Below are 22,082 nucleotides of genomic sequence, written 5' to 3'. Positions count from 1 at the left end.
CTTGTTTAAAGGGCCCCCACGGTCCTGGAGCGTTCACAGACCCACCCGCTCTGGAAACAACATCCAGGGCAGCAGCTGGAGGGGCACCAGTTCGGTGCAGGAGTGGTAGAGGTGCCTGGAAAAGAGGCGAGTGCTGGGCAGGCGGAATTGTTCCCTCTCAGACCCCTCCTCCACATACAGCGCCACAACGTGGTGAAACAGGTCACCTTGTACTGACGAATCCCTAAGGCTCTGCCCCTCACCACGTAACAGGAATGACAGCTCTACCTGGGACACAGAGGCAAACAAACACAGGAGCCTGTCAGAATGAGGAGACAGAGAAGTATGGCCCAAAAGGGGAAACGGATCAAGGTTCCAGTGGTAGAACTAAGCAAGGAAGAGATAGCCAACCTAACAGATGAGGAGATATCCAACCTAACAGATGAGGAGATAGACAACCTAACAGACACAGAATTCAAAACACTGGTGATAAAGATGCTCACAGGCTTGACAGATATGCTTGAGTACGGCAAATGCATAAGAGAAGAAGTGAAGGCTATGCTAAGTGAAACGAAGGAAAATCCATGCAAAACCAATGGTGAAGGGAAGGAAACCGGAGTTCAGATCAATGATTTGGAACATAAAGAAGAAACAAACAGTCAACCAGTGCAGAATGAGGAAGCAAGAATTGAAAAACATGAGGAAAACTTCCCAAATTTTGCAAAGGAGGTGGATGTACAGGTCCAGGAAGCATGGAGGATCCCAGGTGAGCTGAACCCAGAGGGCACCACACCAGGACACATCATGACTGAGATGCCAAAGGTGAAAGATAAAGACAGAGTCCTGGGGGAAGCAAGAGAGAGGTGGAGAGTTGCCTATAGGACTATCAGCTGATTTCTCAGAGGACACTTTGCAGGCAGGAAGGGACTGGCAAGTTGTATTCAATGTGATAAAAAGCAAGTACCTACAACCAAGATGACTCTATCCAGCAAAGCTATCATTTGGAATGGAAGGTCAGATGAAGTGCTTCCCAGACAAGGTGAAGCTAAAGGAGTTCATCATTACCAAGCCATTATTATATGAAATGTCAAAGGGACTTACTTAAGAAAAAGAAGATCAGAACTATGAACACTAAAATGACAACAAACTCACAACTATCAACAACTGAATCTAAAAAATAAAAACAAAAGCCAACTAAGCAAACCAGAATAGGAACAGAATCATAGGTATGGGGATCTTTTGGAGGGTTATCAGCTGGGAAGAGGGAGGATGAGAAATGGGGAAATAGTGCAGGGACTAAGCATAATCGATTGGTACAAAACAGACAGGGGGCAGTTAAGAATAATACAGGAAAGGGTGAAGCCAAAGAACTTATATGCATGACCCATGGACATGAATCAAGGGGGGTTGGGATTGCTGGAGGGAAGTGGGGTACTGGGCAGAGGGGAGCAAAGGGGGAAAAATTAGAACTACTATAACAATGTAATCAATAAAATATACTTAAAAAAAACCCAAAAACCCATATCCTCTATCTGCCCCCAGGGCACGTGGCTATCTGACATTTCCCACTGCAGTTAGGTGTGGCCATGTGCTGAGTTCTTCCCGTGAATGTGTGGAGAAGGGAGGTACGCTGCTCCCAGGCCTAGCCTCCTAACCTCGCCCACAGCCCTCCACCTGCTCTTTCCTCTCCCGCTGGCTACAGATAAGGGCCAGTCTTCTGAAGAATCCAAAGCCCTGGTCCTCTTGTACTCTTGAAGGTGTCCTGAGTTATGATCCCCCCTACTTATAGTTTCAGTCTGGAATGTTCCATGCCCAACCTCATTTGGCCTGTGTTCCCCAAAATAAACTTCCTCTAAAAGGCCTTCACTGTGCTGGGCACCAAGATCTACCTAAAGTCAAATGTGGGATTGTTGGCCATGTGAAAGACAGATTTCTAAGACGGGTTTCCTTCCCAGGTCAGTGAACATGGCAGTGTAATATAATAAAGAATATATCTGGCCTTTGTCCTGGTTCCTGGCACAGAACTACAAAAACCATGGAATTTCCTAACTGATAATTCCAACATGTGGTGGGGCCCTAGATAGCTTCAGGATAGGGGCTGGTCACCAGAAAGGCCAACCACATGATTAGAGGGTTGGAACTTTGGCCAGCCTGGCCTCCACGGAGGGAGACTAGAGATCGAGGTCAATCACATGGCCAATGATTTAATCAACCATGTATGGTAATAAGACCCATATGGAAACCCTGGATACTGAGGTTCTGTGAAACTTTGGGGTTGGCAAACACATTGGGAGAGCGAACTGCCCAGACTCCATGAGGGGAAGGCATGGAAACTCTGTGTCCACACCTAGCCCCAACACCCCCACAGGGCTTACCCTATACATCTTTTCCATGTGGCTCTTCTTCATGTGCATCCTTTATAATAAAACTGTAATCATAAGTACAGCACTTTACTGAGTTCTGTGAGTTCACCTAGTGAATTACCAAACCTAAAGAGGGAGTCACGGGAACCTTTGAGTCTGTAGCCAAGTTAGACATAACTGGTGGGCCGGGGACCCTGTTTGCAGCTGGCATCTGAAGTGAAAGCAGTCTTGTTGGGGACCTTGCCCTTGAACTTGTGGCGTCTGTGTTAACTCCAGGTGGTTAGTGTGAGGGCTGAATTGGATTGCAGGACACCTAGCGGTGTCAGAGCAAAGACTGGGGCAACTTCTGCACATCTGGACCTCCAGTTTCTTCCTCTGGATGGAACCAAAATAACGTGATGAAGAACTTCACTTCTCCCTTCACCAACAGTTCTTGTTATCTGACCCTCCTGCTAATTTGACTCCCTCAATACTCAATGACAAGAGCTTTCTCAGCAAGAACAGCTATTTCTTTTAGAGCTACATATTGGATGTTTTGCTGTTAAGTAAAAATTGGGGCCAGGGAGAGGAAAGGAGGACTTTGGCTCTCCTGTTTTTCTTCTTACAGACTCTTCCAGGCCACACTTCAGTTTCCTTATAACTCCATGTTAAGTGCTGGCAAAGAATGCATAAAGATTTGTGGAAGTCAATGCTCCTCAAGAGAGAGGGCTCAGAGTAGTCCAGCCAGTCATTCGTCTTTGAATAAAGCATCAACTCCATCAGTGGCTGTCACCTCATTCTCCCAAGCCTCAGATGAGTCTTTATTATTTGTGATTCTGGGTTATCTGGGGGCCAGGAACACCTGTGAGGTATTGGGCAACCACTGCAAAATGAGCTGTATGAAGATATGTTTTTCTGGAGTCCAGCTGATGGCAGGAGGATGGTGATCAGGAATCTTGTCCTTAAATTACAGATACAACTTAATTCCCACAACTGAGAGTCCTGCTTGCAGCGTGAGGATGGGGGATTGGTCATATCTTGGGGGGTGGGCACCTGGGGCCGATGCTGCAGCTCCCCACACAGAGCTCTGTTAAGAACCCAGGGATGGGACTAATCCCCTGTGTTTGTCCTCATTCCCATTTTTCTGTCCGCCCTAGGCCGCCTGGTGCCCCTTCTGTTTTATTTGCATGTTCCACATAGCCTAGGGTGAACTACAGTCTTCTCTCATGGTTCTGGCTGGGAGCTCTTTCTTCCCAGCTGCAGGACCATGGCCCCGACCCTCTGCCACCGCTGACACCTGCTGCCCCCACCCTTCTGCTCAGTCTTCCCTGTGATGGCTGACGGGTCTCTCATCTACAGAGAGAATCTGGGCCCATGTGACAATGCGAGCCAGTTCATGAGCCCCGCTCAAGGCAAGCAGGATGCTGCAGTGGAGCATTTCTCTCATTCAGTGCGGGGAGGACAGGGTGTTCCTGACCCTCTGGTACACAGCTAGCTGGCCTCACCGCATCCCTGTCCCCAGGCAGTGGCCATGTACACTGCATGTTTGCTCTGCCCCCGAACAGGAGCACCACCTCCAACAGCCCTGAGGCAACATCTGGGTTAATTCCATCCAGCATCCTTTGTATCTGGTCCTCCTGAAAAGCCACACTTAGGCAAAGCACAGAAGAGCCCCGGGCTAGGAGAGCCAGGGCCTCCCTGCCGCTTTATTTCTGAAGCTGCATTATTCAATGCAGTGGAAGGCCAGGAGATTCTCAGGGGAACGGGCCCTGGCTGGGGAGGGAAGGGCACTGCAATGACCCTGACCTGCAGGGGAGATGACATGCTGGGAGGATGTATAGCCAGCTTCAAGGGTGCCATCAGGCCAGTTGGGGCCACACAACTAAAACCTGGGGCCCCAGAGAGGTGGCTGCACCTGAGTCACAGCCATTCAAGCCCAGGTCAGGTCCCAGGGGTCTGGGTTGTCTGCCTGCTTTTCTTTCCCACCCCAACAGAGGAGGGAGAGAAAGAAACAACAGGGAAGGCATGGAGAGGGGGAAAGGCAGAAAACAGACAAAGTCAGGGCAACTATCCAAAACCAGGTGAGAGGGAACCAGGGAGAGGGGTAGCCCTAAGGTGCCTCCACTGCTGGGGCTTCTGCAGAGGGGCCACTTGGCCTGGTGAGCTGAGCTCCGCCAGCTGCAGGCCAGTGTCCCTGCTCAGCAGGACACACACTCAGCCAGGAAAATGCTGGCATGGCAGGAGCTGGGAACAGAGAGGTGTGGTCCACCTTGTATCTCCTGGTGTTTCTGAGCTACCCAGTCTTCCCAGAGAAAACTTGTTTTTTAGAGTGAGCAGTTCACTACTTTTATTTCCCTTATCCCCTAGAATGACAAGGGGAAGATAACAGGCAGCTGTTAAAAAGGGCACCTCTTTCTTCAGTAGCCTGGCACTCTTTCCATATCCCTGGGCCTTATCAGCCATCATATCCAAAGCTAGTATCTGGCTTCTACGTACTCTTCACAGAATCAACACAGCCGTTGAGAACAGGCTGGATGGAGGAAGCCCCGCTCCTGCGCCACTGCCATGGCAGGTCACAAGGGACCATGCTAGGATCTTGATTTCTGGTGTTATTAATATGATAAGGCGTTCGTTGGGAGGGTGGGGGGTGGGGCACAGGTGCAACAGATTAATTTTCAGAGTCTAGGTTTTGTTTACCACCTGAATGGTTAGCACGAGAGGCAACAGGGAGGTCCTATTCTTCTGTTGCTCCAGAATTTCAAGACCTTGTAAGATTCCATTTAATCTGGCGGGACTTCTCAGGCTTTATCTTGATTATAAAAGAAAATGGAGCTAAGTATCTTGAAAATAGACAAATGCTTCCCTTGAGCACTCAGCTTTATGACCCCCTGTGCTCCAAGCAGCTCTGTTCCCCCTGTCAGTTCCTAGACTGAATCTCTTAGTCTCAGGAACCCCTAGGAGCTGGTGACAGTTGCTGAATTAATCAGCAGCACCTCTTCACGCCTTGTTATTATTACTGCTTTTTAGCATCGCCACCATTAGCACCTTCATAAGGATGAACCCAGGGATGGGACAGAAGGTAACTTTCCAGTCAGTTTCACGCTTGATGACTCTATTATCCTAAAGGCACTTAGGGGCAAACAAGAGTCAAGAATTATAAATCTGGCATCTGAAATGATTCTAACTTTCAAATCACTAATTCCGTACCTGTCCTCCATAGAGGTGGAGAATTAAGATTTGACTTCATGCCATCCCATGGAAGCAAGGGATGACCTAGTGGGGACACCCGCCGGGAACGAGACCTCCCAGTCTGTGGACTGGAGTTCCTTGAAATCTCTAGCAAAAGATTTAATAGTCAAAACAAAGTACCCAAACCATTGTTTTGCAAGTGATGAAATTCTGGTTACCTTTCTTATCTGGAAGCATACTGAATGGTCTCAATTGGGAAGGTCAAGGAATAGAAGATATGAACTATCAACAAGGTCAAAAAAGCATATCAAAATGTACCAGATCCACATTTCCCCCCTAGGATTCTTAAAGATACATGTTTGGGTGAGTTGAAAAGAGAACTGACTATAAGAAATACTACCAGGTAGCATTTGAAGGACTCATTCCAAAGGACAGACAGGGTCTTGAGAAGTTGCTTGTTCATAGATGGTTGGCAGAGCTAGGTGGTGGCAACATAAACATCAAAAATTAAATTTCAAGGCCTAAAGGTCATCTCATCCAATTTTACATGAATTCTTAAAAGTGGCAGAAAATGTTTCCAAACTACCATCTGCCAAAAGAAAGAATAATTCTAATCACACTGTTGGCAGCCAGTGGGTTATCATGGCAGAAAACCTCACTCTCACCAGCTGACTTGAAATCTCATTAACTACCCACCCCCCTCAAAGATGTCTTGAAAAATCCTGGAAAATTAGCTATATCAGTATCTAGAATCCCCACATGGGACAATCCCTCAAGGCCATTTGTTCACAGCCCTCATAATGGATTGGCCACATAGTGTCACGGTCCCCCAGAAGACAAAAGAATGAGCCTCAAGAGAAAAATTCTATAAGAGACAGTATATGAAAGCAAGTAGGAAGAGATTACTAAATGAGAGCCAAGGAATGCAAGGACACACAAGACCTGCAAGCTGGTAGAAATGGAGGTTGAAAAAGAAATTGCGAGATTGACTGAATCCCCAATGGGCTGCACTGCATGGCATGGACCTGGACTAGTAAAACATGTGTAAAAATGATAGATGATATACTGTCCAGATGATATTCAAGCCCACTGGAGAAGGGCAACACAGCCAACACCCATCATTCATTTGGAGCAGATAGCTGCAGAGAAGCAAGGGCAAGTGAAAACCATTCAGAGGGATTGCAGTCCAAACCCATTGTGTGGTGCATGTGTTCGGAAAGTCCAGCTTAAAGGCCAAGGGCAGACGTGAGAGCCAATTTTGGTGGGTGGTAGGGAGGAAGCTGATGGGGCTCTTGGCCTTTCCCTTGTTGTAGACTGGTTCTGCTGCATCAGGCATCTGCAGCTCTGTTCCAAAAATAGCTACATATCCCCCTGCCATGCTTCACCGCAATGACAAGCAATTTGATGAGTTTTGTTAACTTCTTTAGCCAGACACAGAGTGTTCTCTAGTGGGCTTCTCCTGGTGGTGGTTGTTTCGGTGGAGAAATATTAATTCCCTGGGAATGCACTGTGGAAGAATGGGGGCAGCAGAGGCAAAGTAATCTCTTCCTTCAACCTTCTGAAAGATTTACAAGGGGAGAGGCCTGCCTGGAATCACACCAAAGGCCACAACTTTTTGTCTCTGCAGCATCTGCCTGGTTCACGAAGGCCCAGGAATATCTGGCCCCACTGTGGCCCGGAAGGAAAGCCCAAACCGACGGCCCATTTCTTGGGGTAGCTGACCATCCTTCCAGAATCCCCTTCTCCAAGAGTGATCCCCTTCTCTGCATGTGCACTCGCATGAACGGCATGAATAAATAAGGAAGAAATAGCCAAATACGTAACACAGCACTTTGTGGGCCTCACATGAGCAATTTCTCAGAGCAGCTCAAGAGGGTCTTTGAAGGTAGTGAAAGGCGAGGAGGATCCTTTGTAGTAATCTTTTCTTGGGGGTCTGGGCCATCACACAGCTGAGGCCAGAGGTATTTGTGATAAACTCTTTTGCCTTAATACTACTGAAAGGAACAGAGCACATTGGAAAGTACTGGGTTGGGACGTGGTGGTGTGGGAAGACCAAGTAAAAACAGATATACTTATATCTTATTGTGAAATAGATAAACTTTAACATTCATATTTAATTTAAACTCATCAAACTTAAAAAAACTTGAAAGGAACTTCAAAAAAAATAATTGGGTGACACTGCTAAAACCAAAATCAGAGACATGTTTTCTCAATTAAAAAAAATTCCTGTGTGTATTAGGGAGGGGAGGAGATGTTGAATAAATAAAGTGAAATTTTAATTTTAAAAGCAATCAACATTTCAAGAACTGTCTTCATGTCTGAGGTCCCAGTACCAAATTTACCACAGTTCATTAATGAGTTGAAGCCCATCATTGGCAGAACTACCCCATCATCATGCCCTAAGGAACACTGAGACTATTAACTCTGTTCAGCAGGCTTCCTCTGAAGCAAATAAGGGAAAGCAATCATATTTTCCTCTTTTCTTCTAACCTCCAACCCTGACTGTTTCTAGTGGTAAACACAGGAACATCCATGCTGTGCAATGCATCCAAGAAACACCGGGATGACAAGAAGCAAAATGTCACATCACACTGGGTGGTGGATCCTCAAGTCCCACACCCAAGTTACTGGTAAAAGAAATGATTTATTAAGTCAGAATGTAAACTGAAGACACTTCTTCCCAAATAAAAATTGCGGACTTTGGGGAGTTGCATGAACTCTTTCGGGCCACTGAAGATGACATTTTTAAGCAGTCACCTGGAAGAATTAATGCATCTTCCATAAGTATTTTATCTGCTTTCCAAGGATCCTAACATATGCCCTGACAACCTAACTTCCAAAATTTGGATGCAACTAACCTTTGAGCGCTATTATGAGCCAGATCAAATAGTTCTCATTTAATCCCAGCAAATCTACCAAGTATTAACCATCCCCACTGGGTAGATGAGTGAATGAAGTTGAAATGGATTAGGTTTGTTAAAAGTCACAGAGTAGTAACAAGGAAAGCAAATTCTCTGACTGAAAATCCCACAGCAAATCTTCAACTTCATGCTGGATTCCCAGACTACCAAACAGCCAAAGAAAACCCAGAACTTGTAAGTACCGGCTTTAGAATTAGACACATCTGAGTTGGAATACCATAGTTACTAGCTCTGTGAGGTGCACACCCATCCCCATGGGAGAGAACATTTCTGAAGAACCAGTGAACTGACATTCAAGTAGTGGGAGCTGTTTCCTCTCTCTTGCCCTTTGAACCTCCCTTTTCGGGCAGAATGGGGTTGACCCCATTACCTCACTTCCAGGGTGAGCACATAGCCCCAGCCTGGCTTTCTACTGAAGTTTCTGTTAAAGAGATGATGCTGGAACTATTGGTTGTCTTCCTTACCACTGTGTAGAGATAGTCTTTCTGAGAGTGCTGCCAACAAAGGAAAATAGAAAAAGAGAGAGTCCCTAATATCATCTCAGCCCATGGAGACAGCCATGCCTAAAGCTAGAACCCTGAACTTCTGAGTCTCTTAGAGGGTTGTTTCAGCTGACTTTCCACCACTGCCAGCCAAGGGCACTGACAAATACAAGTCCACCTAATAGGAGTGTATGAAGTTTGTTTCCATACCACAACCTCCCAGGTATAATGCAATTGGAAGAAAATCTAAGCACTCTCAGGATCTTTATGGCAGTGAAAAAAAAAGAGATGGAGAACTCTTACCAAGCAGGACAATGCTTTTCTGGAAGAAGAGACACTCAGGATGTCTGCAGCCTGCAGACTCATCTTTGAGTAACAAGTGATCCCCTCCAATGGCCTAGGAACCCATCTAGGTAATTGGTGACAATGATGAAGCTGCTGCAGGCCTTTGTATTTGCCATGCAAAAGCTGTGCAGCATATGAAACCAGCCACATGTCCTTTGTCCTCACTGAGGCCTGAGAGCCAACAAGGAAAAGTTGGCTTCACCAAACCTACCTGAAGCACTGGAGACCCGGGACACGTCCTGGGACTGGGTGGAGCGATTGCGACTCTGCTGACGGCGGCGGCCAGTGGCTGACCTCGTGGTGCGCACGTGGACCTCACTTACTTTGAAGAAGGCCACCATGAAAGGCTGCTTGTCATAAGGGCCATCTCTGCCCACCAGGCCTGCGGCTCGGGGGTTGATGCTGAGTCCTTGAACGCAAACCAGAGGACACACCTCTTTATTCCACAAAAACTTAGTCCTGCAGCTGCATAACTGATCCTTCCCAGACTCCCAGGGCCTAATAATAAAGGATGAGTGCAAGAGGGAAGTATGTGCATTCTCCACTCTCTAATGGCTTCTTCTGGAAGTACAAAATCGAAACAATCCTTTCAAAGGTCCATGAATCAAAGCATGGTGTGGGGGATGCCCAGGGTCTCCCATTTCTGAGGGTCTTTTTTCTTCCTATTCTTTTTTTTTTTTTAATATGCTTTATTGATTATGCTGTTATAGTTGTCCCAATTTCTTTTCCCTTTGTTCCACTCCACCCAGTGACATCCCTCCCTCCAGTTGTCCCCCCACCCCCAGTCCACAACCACTGGTTGTACATATAGTTCTTTTCAACGTCTTACTATCTCTCCACTCCCTCCTAGTATGCTTCTTAACTCCTGTACCATCTCCCTCCCTTTCCCCCTCCCCCCTCCCAGCTGACTTCCCCCAATATGTTCCCCATACCTATAATTCTTTTCCCACTCTCGTTGCCTACTTAGTCTGCCTTTGTTTCAATTCCCTAGCTTCTGTTGTTGGCTGTTGTGATACAGTTTTCATTTTAATGTTCATAGTTTTGATCCTCCTTCTTCCAGACAAGTCCCTTTAACATCTCATATAACAGTGGTTTGGATCTGATGAATTCCTTCAGTTTTACTTTGTCCTGGAAGCACTTTCTCTGCCCTTCTATTCTGAATGACAGCTTCACTGGATAGAGTAATTGTGGATGTAGGTTTTTGCTTTTCATTACTTTGAATATTTCTTGCCAGTCCCTTCTTGCCTGCAGAGTTTCTTTTAAGAAATCAACTGATAGTCTTATTGGGACCCCTTTGTACTTAATTCTCTTCTTCTCTCTTGCTGCTTTTAAGATTGTCTCTTGATCCTTAATTTTTGACATTTTGATTCTAATGTGTCTTGGTGTGGTTCTCCCCATGTCCAGTTTATTTGGAACTCTCTGTGCTTCCTGGACCTGTATGTTTATTTCCTTCCCCAAGTTAGGGAAGTTCTGCTTCATTATTTTTCACATAATTTTTCAATTTCTAGTTCTTCTTCACCTTCTGGCAACCCTATGATTCGGATGTTGGCCCACTTATAGCTCCCCGATAAGTTTTTGATCCTCTCCTCACTTTGCTTACTTTTTGTTTCCTCTTTCTGCACTGGTTGACTGTTTGTTTCTTCCCTGTGTTCTGATTTGTTTATTTGGTCCCTGGTTTTCTTGCCCTCACCACTAGTTTCATATGCATTTTTGTTTATTTCAGCAGGACTAGCCTTCATTCCTTCCCCGTCTTGTTTAAGATCTGCTGTTAGGTCTATAAGCATTTTTATAACCAAAGCTCTGAATTGAGCCTCAGAAAGATTTCCTATCTGCCGCTTCATTAGATTAGATATTTGCTGTCTGGTCAGCTGCATCACTGGGATCTCTATCATGATCTGTGCCGTCCTGACCATTTTGTGTTTACCTTTGCTTCCTGGGCAGGGCTGTCACACCTCCTATGTTATAGGGGGCAGAGCCCTGTGCACTCATCACAACCGGGCGTTTTCTGCGGGGGTAGGGGTCCAAGATGGATTCTTGCTGTTCACTCTTCGCTGAGAGACCGGGAGCCTCCTCCTCCGTCCCCACCCCCACTGGGCCTCACAGTCCAAGGCAATGAGAGTCTGTCTTCCCTGGCTTTGGAATCGCAAGCTGACTGGTCTGGTCTGCAGCCGGGGGTGCTCCCCAGGCACTTCTTGCCTCCCCTTAAATACAGGCGTCTGTGCTTACCGCTGTCCTGCCGCTGTCACTGCTGCTGCTGCAGCCAGCACAGCTTGACCTCTCCTCCCCGGCTTCACCCCTCCTACCTGTCTGTAAGAGCACCACTTCTTTATAACTTCATATGTTGGACTTCCATTTATTTTCTGGAACTGCTTGCTATTGCTGGTTTTGCAGTAGTTGTATTCCTTTTTAGTTGTGAAGGGAGAGGGAGTGTGTCAGTCTAGGCCTCCATCTTGGCCGGAAGTCTCCTGTGTTTGTTTGCTTCTGCGTCCCAAGGAGAGCTGTCACTCCTACTACATTGTAAGAGGCGGAGCCTTAAGGATTCGTCAGTACAGGGTGACCTGTTTCACCACATTGTGGCGCTGTATGCGGGGGAGGGGTCTGAGAAGGAACAATGCCACTTGCCCAGCACTCGTCCCTTTTGCAGGCACTTCTCCCACTTCTGCACAGGACTGGTGCCCCCCTAGCTGCTTTCCCAGCCGTCGTTCCCAGGGTGGGTGGGTCTGTGAATGTTCTAGATCTGTGGAGGCCCTTTAAACAAGCAGACTCTGCTGAGAGCCCCGCAGTTTCTGCCTCCATCTCAACCCCTACTGGTTTGCACAGTCAAAAGCAATGAGGCTTGATTTTCCCCAGGGCTGGGACAGTGAGCCGCTCTGGTAAGGAGCTGGGAAGGCTCCCCAGGTGTCCCTCCTTACTTTTTAAAATGTGTAACTGCACTTTCCACTGACCTGTTGCTGTTGCCACTGCTGCCACCACCACACTGTGTCCTCTCCACCCGGGTTCCGCCCCTCCTACCTGTCTGGATGAGTATTTCTTCTTTATATCCTTGTTTGCTGGACTTTCATGTACTTTGATTTTCTGGAACTTCTGGCTGTTTCTAGTTTTGAGGTAGTTGTATTCCTTCTTAGTTGTGGAGGGAGATGCAGCATGTCTGTCTACGCCTCCATCTTGGCCAGAAGTTCTTCCTTTTGGATCATATTCATCCCAACCAATGAGGTGACTTCACAGGCAGAGCATGCCCAGTCTGAGGACCCATGAGGGGACCTCGACCTGCTGAGCTTTGATACTGTGGCAAGGGAGGGGGGCTGTCACTGAAAGATCCTCTCACAAACCTACTCAACAGTCAGGATTAGACTATGCTCCCATCTTTCTCTTTATCTTAACATCATCCACCTGCCTCTGCCTCTGAGTGCTCTCCTCCCACTGTTACTCTCAGAACCCTGGCCACTCAAATGGCTCATAGTCCTCCCAGGGAAAAGTTTTACCTTTCAACAGCAGTTACGAGGGAACAGTAAAGTCATCCTGAGCCCAGGACTTGACTGTAAGCCATGGCCTGCCACAACTGTTGTAAAGGAAATGAGTGACAGCGACTATTTGCTTGAGTTTGGCAAACTTACCATCCCGAGTCACCACACTCAGCTGGAGCCCCATATTGTGCTGTGGGGTTACGACCCACAGATTGCTAGTGGCTGTGATGTCGAATTCCAGCCAGCCTTCTTCTGAGGCCCATACTACACGGGTGTCCAACAGAAATAGATCAGAGTCTCTGAAATAAAGAAAAGATGGCACAGTGAGTAGCACACTATCCCCTCAGCTCATCCTCGCTCTGTCCTGCCTTGCTGTCACAATAAAAGATGCCAAAGCCAGGTCACACCCACCATAAGGCACTGTGTACAGTGACCAGCTGTGGCTCTGGTGGGCATGTCACCATATAGGTCATGTGCATAACACAGCCTGGAGAGAAATGAACACATGCTATGGCACGTCAAAGAAATCCGCTTTCTCCTGAACAGAGGAGGGTCCCTCAGCGTCAGCAAAACCTTGCTATAATGCTTATACCAAACCCTTTTTGGAATTAGGGTAAATGATAGATAGACAGATAGCCATACTGTTGCTTACTTTATGGCTAATGAACTCTAAAAAGAGCGAAAGTTTGGGGGCATGGGGAAAAGGATTTAGAAAACACTAAAAGCAGGGTAAATATGAGCACTGAAAGTCGTGCTTTGCTTGTTTTTGTTTTTAAAATTAGGACGTGACAGTCTTCATGTTAGTTCCTGTGAAATAAGGAGAAACAAGAAGCCACGTCCTATGTCTGAGTAATCATCAGTTCTTTTCCTTTAATTAAGGCACTTGAATGGTCTATGGTGAGTGTCAAGTCCTTTCTTGTCTGGACTGTATAACGCGGGTGTATGCTGAGTGATGTTAAAGTTTCTCCCAGCACAGCTGTGAGCCAGGGTTGAGGTTCTTTGAGGCAGACCTGTTGAGTCTATTCCTTCCATTGGGCTCCACAGGGAATATTTTTATATTTTTTACAGTTTTCAACTAACATACCCCTAGGGGTTGTGGGAAGATGGAGTGAGGGTTTCTTCCTGCTCACCCACATGTCATGGTAGAGCAGTGGTAGGGTATAGTCACCTTCATGTGTTGCAAAGACACTATGAATCTGAGCTGACATCCTGGGGTCAGTGGCATGAAACAGTCTGAAATGCCCATGACAGGGAAGGGGATGCTTTGGCCATGGAAAGATTCAAATCCCTGGTCTGGAAGTATTTTGCTGAAATATTTTACTGGATAGAAAAACTTACTGAAACTAAATACTAAATTTCAGATGAGCTTCTCAATACTAATAAAGTACATTTAAACCAGTCATTAAGCACTTCCATATATTCTACTTTCCTCAGTCCTTATGACAATCCTGAAAGCCTGGTAGAACATCATTATCCCCATTTTACAGTTGGGGAAACTGAGACTCAGGTGTGAGGTTAGGGTCATGTGGCCAAGATCAAAAACTACTAAGTGAAAGAACTAGGTAGAGAAAACAAAGTGGATTCAGAGTTTTCCATAATGACATGCTGCCTTTTGAGATTATTATGAAAGACTACCTGTGACAAATGAATGCAGTTTATCTCTATTCTTTTGAATTTGTGAGGAGAGTGAAACTTCTGAGTTAAGAATTTTAGATTTCTCAAAGGGGAAATCATTTTTCCTGTTTACATGGCTTCGAGTTAGAGGAAAACTCTATTGTCATCTTTTCCAAGCTTAAAACAGTAGGAACAGCTAAAAGAAGTTTACTCAGCTGCTGAACAGAGTCTGCAGGGGCACATTCAGACCTGCCATCTTTAAAACACACTCCAACACGCCTGTGTCACACCCCCTGGTGACAAATCACTCCCTCCCTGTCACTTAGGTAACTGTGAGCAGGGAGACAGGGTATCCATGGAAAACAGCAAGAGGGAATTCCAGGTCCAAGGCTTTGAAGTTAAGATGCAAGAAGACATAAATTCTGTTCTGGAAGGTCAGAGAAGATCCCTATCCAGCAATAATACAGACACCATGCACAGCACTGGGGGGAAGCAGCCCCATCCTGAAGGAAGAGCAAGACATATTCATGTCAGAGAAGCCCCCTCTAGAATGAAGACTCAGTGAGAGTTCCAGGGAGTGGGGCTGACCCCGGGGCAGAGGATCAGTGTAGGGTTCTAGGCTCACTTACTGCTAATTATAGAACTTTGGTGATACCCATAACTTTTAAGGTTTTGTAACAAAGATGGAGAAAAATACAGTCCAACATATGAGTGGGGCATAGCTGGTAGAAAGAGCTAGAATGAATTCTTACTTTTTTAAAGGAGTGTTAATGATAAAGGACATGGGAGTCTAGTACAAGGGAAGTTGGGGAGGGAAAAGAAGGCCATCATTCAAAAACAGGAGAACACAGAGAAAAGGAGAAAAGAGAAGAGCATGGATTAAAGAGTGTGAACATGCATCAAAAGCTAAGTTTGGAGTAGAGGCAAAAGAGTATTGATATGAAGGATTAATTATCATGATGTGGAAGAAATAAAATCTTCAGTGTTAGTGGCAGTTAGTGGACATGAGAGCCCAAGTTTCTAGCGTGACTCTGCTCCTAAGTCAGGCTGGGCTCCAGGAATTCCTTTCTCTGCCACACTTCCCTGTATAATAAGGACAATGCCTGGCCTCCCTGCTTAAGCACCCTGTGGACTACACAAACACAGACTGACAGTGAGTGTAGAAAGATTAAAAACTCGGGCTCACTGGTAGTCAGGCAGTCTCAAATTTAGATGTTTAAATCTAGGGCAGGGATGTGAGGTAGAGAATGGACTTAAAATAACTGAACTAAATGGAGAGAGAAACAACAAATATTTACTGTGTGCTTTCAATATGCAGGCATGTGCCAGAGCTTTTCCTTTATTCCACAGGAATACTGGAGAGGCAGATCTTACAGCTGATGGCATGGAGCCTAGAGAAGGTAAGTGTATTATGGTCCCAGGTATTAATTAAGTGAATTAACCAGAACTTAAAATCAGAGCCTGGACTCTTAGTCACCACATATCTAAAAAACAGAGCCAAGGTAAGTCTAGGGCACAGGTTGAATATAGGGCTCAGAGTAAGGTAAGGGATCAATATCTACTGCACATAAATGCCAATGTCAGGTGGCTTCAGAAAACAGATGAAGATACTCAGGGCTGGCACAGGACCAAAATCATATCAGGGTCAGAAGAGAAAGGGGCAACAGGTGCATGCAAGGATGGGCCACCCACTCTCACCCTATTCCTCCTCCTACGCAAAACACTCTGCCTAGACTGAGAACACCACTGACACACAGTCACACAGCCAGGGTGAGGAACTTGAAGAATTACAGCTTTAAGGGATGACTTTGCTGGATGACTCTCAATGCTTCCAATAATTCAGGTATTTGAGAAACATGATTTATGACAAGTCACTGAAATGGTTCTGGTCTGACCCACATCTGTTTACTTTTCTTCAATGATGTATGGCCTTCTTAGTCTACCTACTCTATCAAAGTGTAGCCTCAAGTATGATGCACCTCATTTCACTATGTGAAAAACAAGGGCTCCCTTCTGAATTTTACTGCAGCAGCTTGAGGTCTATAATTACCATTTACAATAGAGTCACCAGTAATGAATCCTAGGGTCTGGCCAAAATGACCACCACAACTGGATTATTTGGACCTCCTACTGAGATGGTAGATAATCAAGTAAGCCTACTATAAAAAAAAATGCTGAAACAAGAGAGAGATAAAATTTTGAATGAATTTATTGCCTGTTTTGTTCTCAACCAACTCATAGACCCATGTTACATGATGAATATCATGTTCCATCTTCAAGGATACAATAGTGTTAGTCTGTGTTATCCCAACTCGAGGGCATGAGTTTCCTTATATTGTGACCATCCAGGGAAAATGAAGTTCTTAACAATTAATAAGCCTAATAAGAGATTTCTAGAAATTTTCAAAAAATTCATTCTGGTGCTAGAGTTGCCTGACCAGCAAGCCACTCAAAAGACTTGTAGAATTAGTGTATATGGGCAAGGTCATCCCTCTGTGGTACATCCCATCACACAGCCTCCAAGGCACCTACCCTTGTCAGTGATACTCCATCAGGCTGAGAAACAGATAGCAAACACAGTGGGTCTTTCTCTCCTTTGCCCTTGAAGAAGGCCTGGAGGCATCTGAGCTTCTGGTTTTGACCTTTCCTGACAAATGCTATCCATTAAAATCACAATGCCCTGGATAAAGTACAACTGTGCTTATTACTGACCATTTACTAGAAAAATGTTCTTCATTAAATAAAACCTATAAGTTTGAAATGAGCAGATTTGTGAAATATTTGATAAGGTGAGTTTGTAGTGTTTAGTTCTTCATGACACATTCCTCTGCCATGTATATGTCTGGACTTAATGGTAAACTAAGATACAAAACAACATTCATGCACTGATGAACCAACTTCATGCAATAAAAATTCAATTTTCAAACTGAATGAAAGTCAAAAATTAATCACTTTAGAAAATTAGTAAAGATTTGTACTTTTTCTTTATATAATGTATCATATATGAAGGATTGTGTCTAAAATTTTACCACTTAAAGGAGAAAAGAAATAGGATTGAAAAGATAGCAGTACAACTCAGGGTAAACTGCTATGCACATACACGCACATATGATCTGAGCAATATGGATGGATGGACATTATTATTATATAATTAGCTAAGTTCTCATTGATCTTATTCCACTTGATATTACCATATTTCACCCCAAGGATGAGCATAGTGTGAAGAGAAGTTTCAAATATCAAAGTCACCTTAACTCTCTAAGGGATATTTCATCTTCAACAAACCAAAACAAGTCACTTTGCTGTCTGAATATTAACATAGCAAGCCCTTACATGGTGTTTACTATCTGGCTGTACTAAGTGCTCTTACATATGCTAACTCTCCACAGCCACCATAAAGAGTATTAACAACATCACCATTTGGCAGATAAGGACACTGAGAAATAGTGAGATTAAGTAGTTTGCTCATAGTCACATAGCCAGTGAGTGCAGAGCTGGGATTTGAAACCAGTCAATTTGATTCAAGTGTTACATATGTTCTTAGCCATTAGAGCAGTGGTTCTCTAGTTCAGCCTGCATCAAGATCCCCTGAGAACTAGTTAACATGCAGACTGCTAGGCCTACCCCAGAGTTCCTGGGGTGGAACCTGAGAATTTGCTTCTAATAGGTTCCCAGGTGATGCTGAAGCTGCTGATCTAGGGACAAAACTTTGAAAGCCATTGACCTACAACATACTCCCTCTACTTTCTTTTTTTGTTGAGTTTATTGGGGTGACATTGTTTAATAAAATAATATAGGTATAGGTTTCAGGTGTACAATTCTATAAGACATCATTTGTGTATCATATTGTGTGTTCACCACCCCAAGTCAAGTCTCCTTCCATTACCATTTATCCCTGCTTTACCCTCCTCGACCTCCCCCCACCCCCTGTCTCCCTGGTAATCACCATACTGTTGTCAGTGTCTATGCGTTCTTTTCCTTAATCCCGTTACCTTCTTCAGTTGGCCCTGCAACCCCTCTCCCCTTGACAGCTGTCAGTCTATTCTCTGTATCTATGAGTCTATTTCTATTTTGTTTGTTAGTTTATTTTGTTCATTATATCCCACATATAAATGAAATCATATGGCACCTGTCTTTCTCTGACTGGCTTATTTCACTTAGCATAACACTGTCCAGGTCCATCCATGCTGTTGCAAAAGGTAAGATTTCCGTTTTTTTTTTTTTTTTTACAGCCAAGTAGTATTCCATTTTGTAAATGTACCGTAGCTGTTTTATCCACTCATCTACTGATGGGCACTTGAGCTGCTTCCATTTTGGCTATTGTAAGTGAACTGCAATGAATAAGGCGTACATATATTCTTCTGAATCAGTGTTTTGGGTTCCTTTGGATATATTCCCAGAAGTGGAATCATTGGGTCATGCTTCCTCTCTCCTAAATATGGGTAGTATTAACTTCACCTGCTTTTTAAGGTTCAAAGCTATCTGTTCTCAAGATTTATTGTTTCTCTCCTTAAAAAGTGCAAAGCAAACGTGAACTGCTCCACAAGTAAATGTCAGATTGGATTGTCTTTGGATTGACCTTACCCTCAGAGAGTTATCAACCCAGACTAATAAAGGTTACTCCCATATAACATGGTTGTTAAGTTCCTAACAAATGCCGTGTTATGAGAGTCTGTTATACAAAACAGAGAGCTAATACAAAAAGGTGGATTAGGTTCCAAAAATTTTTAAAAACATACTATTATATTTTTATAATTAAGAGAAATATCTTTATTAAAGCAATTTTCATTAAAAGTATTACGTATTAATATGAATTAAGTAATCTTTTCTTCATCATCACTACCAAACTCCATTAACCAAATGTGTTTTCTTTTTGACAATATATCCTTATCCTCTGAACTTTCTTCAGTATTATCTTGATTTCTATGCTCTACTTTTTGCAAAAAAATCTGTTATTTTAGATTGCTTGCTTTTAGCGGAGAGATCTTTATAAATTTTGTTATATGGTGCTAAGCACTTTTGAAGTTCTCTCTTAAACTTTGGCTCTTTTCAGTGCAAGGATCTTCATTTAAGAAATATGACTGTAACTGTTCGGCTAAGTCTAGGTCTTTCTTTACGCTTTTTAGAGTAAACTGTTTAACTTCTTTGTTTTCATCAGTGCTGTTGTCTCCTAAGTTATCTTGGCACATTCCAGATGTCATTTCTACCAAAATTGCTTCACCAGTTTCTTCTTCTACCAGCAATTCTTGGATATCTTCTACAGTCGTACTATGTTAGAGTGAAACCGTGTTATAGACGTATCATGTTATATGGGGGGGGACCAAGTCTCTAACCATGTTACAGAAGTGTCATGTTATATGGGGGATACCTGTAATTGAAATCACAGGTAAGACCAACTCCAAGGTAGCAGTATCATGAGAAGGCTTGCTTCTATGTGTCTACGATGAGAGAAAGGGGAAGGTAAAAGGTTATTTTATATAAATTCATGGCCACCTAACCTGTACTCTTTGGCTACATAAACAGAATAATGTTTCCAAACACTGGAGTATACTCCAACATGCCCTAGTGACCAAGCACAGATTGAACAGAGTTCTGCCACTGGTTATACATGTTAGGTGCAAATTTTACATGTTTTAGTTTTTATCACCAATCCTAAATTTCCATATCCTTGTCCAATATGGGGAAACAAAGCAGCAAAAGTAATGTTAAGTTGTGATTTTTTTAAAAGGTGTTTCATAAAATAAGCTTAACTACTACCATGGCCTGCCTCCCACAGAGCTGGCCATACTGGTAAGGAGGGGTACACCAAAGCAATTCATTTCTAGGAGTGGATAAGACAGAAACCATAGTTTCCAGAAATAAAAATTGATTTCCTTTTCTCTTTCATGTTTACCAAGTGGATAAGCAGTTCCCAAACAAGAGTTTCCTTTGCCCCAAATGTATTATTCTTTTGAGTGCATGCAATTCTTTATTAAAACTTTAATTCCTCTCTGAAACATTCTTTTCTACTCTGTGCCTTTGCATAAAAAATAGAACATACATAGACTGAGGAACAAGGTTTGGAAACTTTTTGAACCTATGATCTAAGTATAAATAATATGCACTCCACTAAAAAGCTAAAACTAACTAGTTACATAACCTGAGCTGTGGGTTAGTTGTGTTCTCCCTTTTTCAGGGGCAAAGGAACAAATACTGAAAAGTTCAATGCTTGCCTGAGGCCCACAATGAGTGTGCCAGAGATTATCAAGTCAGAAGTAAATTTCAGGAGTCCCTGAGGATCATACCTGTGAAAGCCAGATACAGAAAGAGAAACAGGTGTGGCTGCACATGGTGATAAAAGGCTTTGATTTTCTTCTAACAAACTACAATAGTGTTCTCCTATCCTGCCTTTCTCAAATTTGCCCTTCTCTTCAAAACAGAAAATAGTCTCAGATATCTCCCTTTTATCTCAGTGATGATAAAGGTCACTCTCCACTTCACCAGGCAGCTCTTAAAATGCAACAGAATTCATAGAGCAATCAGTCTATAAAAAATGCTTTTCCAAGGAAACTATCCTCTTAGATCCTGGAACTGGATCAACTACTGGGTTCAGGTCTTGTTTTCAGAACTACATTATTTGGTTATAAATCAAATATCAACATTTGTGGGAATTCATTATAAAGATTCCCAAATAAAAATACGACACTTCAGAGATATATGTTTCTGGCTATAATGTATCAAACTAACACTCCCACTAAGAACAAGTTTTTTTATAGAAACCTGTTTGAAGTTATCTCACCGAAACTAACACAGTCAATACATGATGATTCAAGATCTCAGACAGGAGGGAAATGCATTAAGGTAAGCCCTATATTTGCTGTTGGCTTTTCACCTCAAGGCATTTGTTAATTCTTTGTATGAGGCATAGATGCCAAACAGAAAGGAGCAGAAGTCTAGAGTTTGGAGCAATGTCACTGGCTGAAGACCACTGGAGTTTAAGATAGGTAGGACTTGAAGGACTAAAGTCCCAGAGGAAAGGGGCTGCATAGAAGTGAGCTCATAAGAGTGATCTCATAGAAGTTTGGGTTCACTTCCTCCAGGACCTTGGCTCTTCAAGTTCTGGCTGCCTAGAACTCCAGTATTTTGCCAAATATTAAGCTGTGTATGCATGGAGTAAGAAGCTGAGAAAACAAGCAAAAAGAAACTGCTTAGAGGATAAAAAGCAAAGCAGACTTCTTGGCATTCTTACAATGCTGAGGAATTAAAAATTAGAGTTCAGAGCCCACCAAGGAAGATGGGCTCTGGTAAACATCCTAAATCTTCAGCTGAGACCCCTAAAAGGCTAACCTCTAGGAGAAAGGGAAAACTAGGGAAAGATGAGCCCTAACACATCCTGAAACCCAGCCTCAACTGGGACAAAAAGAACAAGGTAATATGCTTGCATTTTGTCTGCTTTCTAGAAGAAAATAAAATCCAGTCTGGGAGAAGATAATAACTAGAACTATTTTTTGTAAATAATACCAAGAATTTAATTTTTTTAATTATCAGATATTCTAGGAAATAAAACCAAATGAGGGAAAATCAAGGGAAAAAACATATAATGGAAATAGATCTATAGATGATCCAAATAATAGTTAGCAGACATGATTTTTGAATCTAGCTTTATATAAAGAGGATTATGAGTCACAACTTGGGCCTGCTCCAGGGATTTGAAGTTGGTTTAACAACTGAAACTCTTTAATGTAGTATATTACATTAACACTATAA

At 43.7% G+C, this 22,082-nt stretch overlaps 1 protein-coding gene across 1 annotated transcript in view; it reads right to left on the bottom strand.

The window, feature by feature from the left end:
* BMP6 (bone morphogenetic protein 6) overlaps positions 1-22,082 on the bottom strand; it is a 171,589-nt gene that overhangs the window by 4,925 nt on the left and 144,582 nt on the right. The window contains exons 3-4 of the mRNA XM_090269859.1: positions 12,873-13,021; positions 9,470-9,667 (exon numbers count right to left, since the gene is read on the bottom strand). Of these exons, the coding sequence (XP_090125985.1) occupies positions 9,470-9,667; positions 12,873-13,021 (347 nt within the window). The remainder of the gene's footprint in view (positions 1-9,469; positions 9,668-12,872; positions 13,022-22,082) is intronic.

The sequence above is a fragment of the Furipterus horrens genome, unplaced genomic scaffold, assembly GCF_987537825.1.
Source record: "Furipterus horrens unplaced genomic scaffold, mFurHor1.1.pri manual_scaffold_3, whole genome shotgun sequence".
Taxonomy (NCBI): Eukaryota; Metazoa; Chordata; class Mammalia; order Chiroptera; family Furipteridae; genus Furipterus; species Furipterus horrens.
This window is presented reverse-complemented; position numbering and strand designations above follow the sequence as displayed.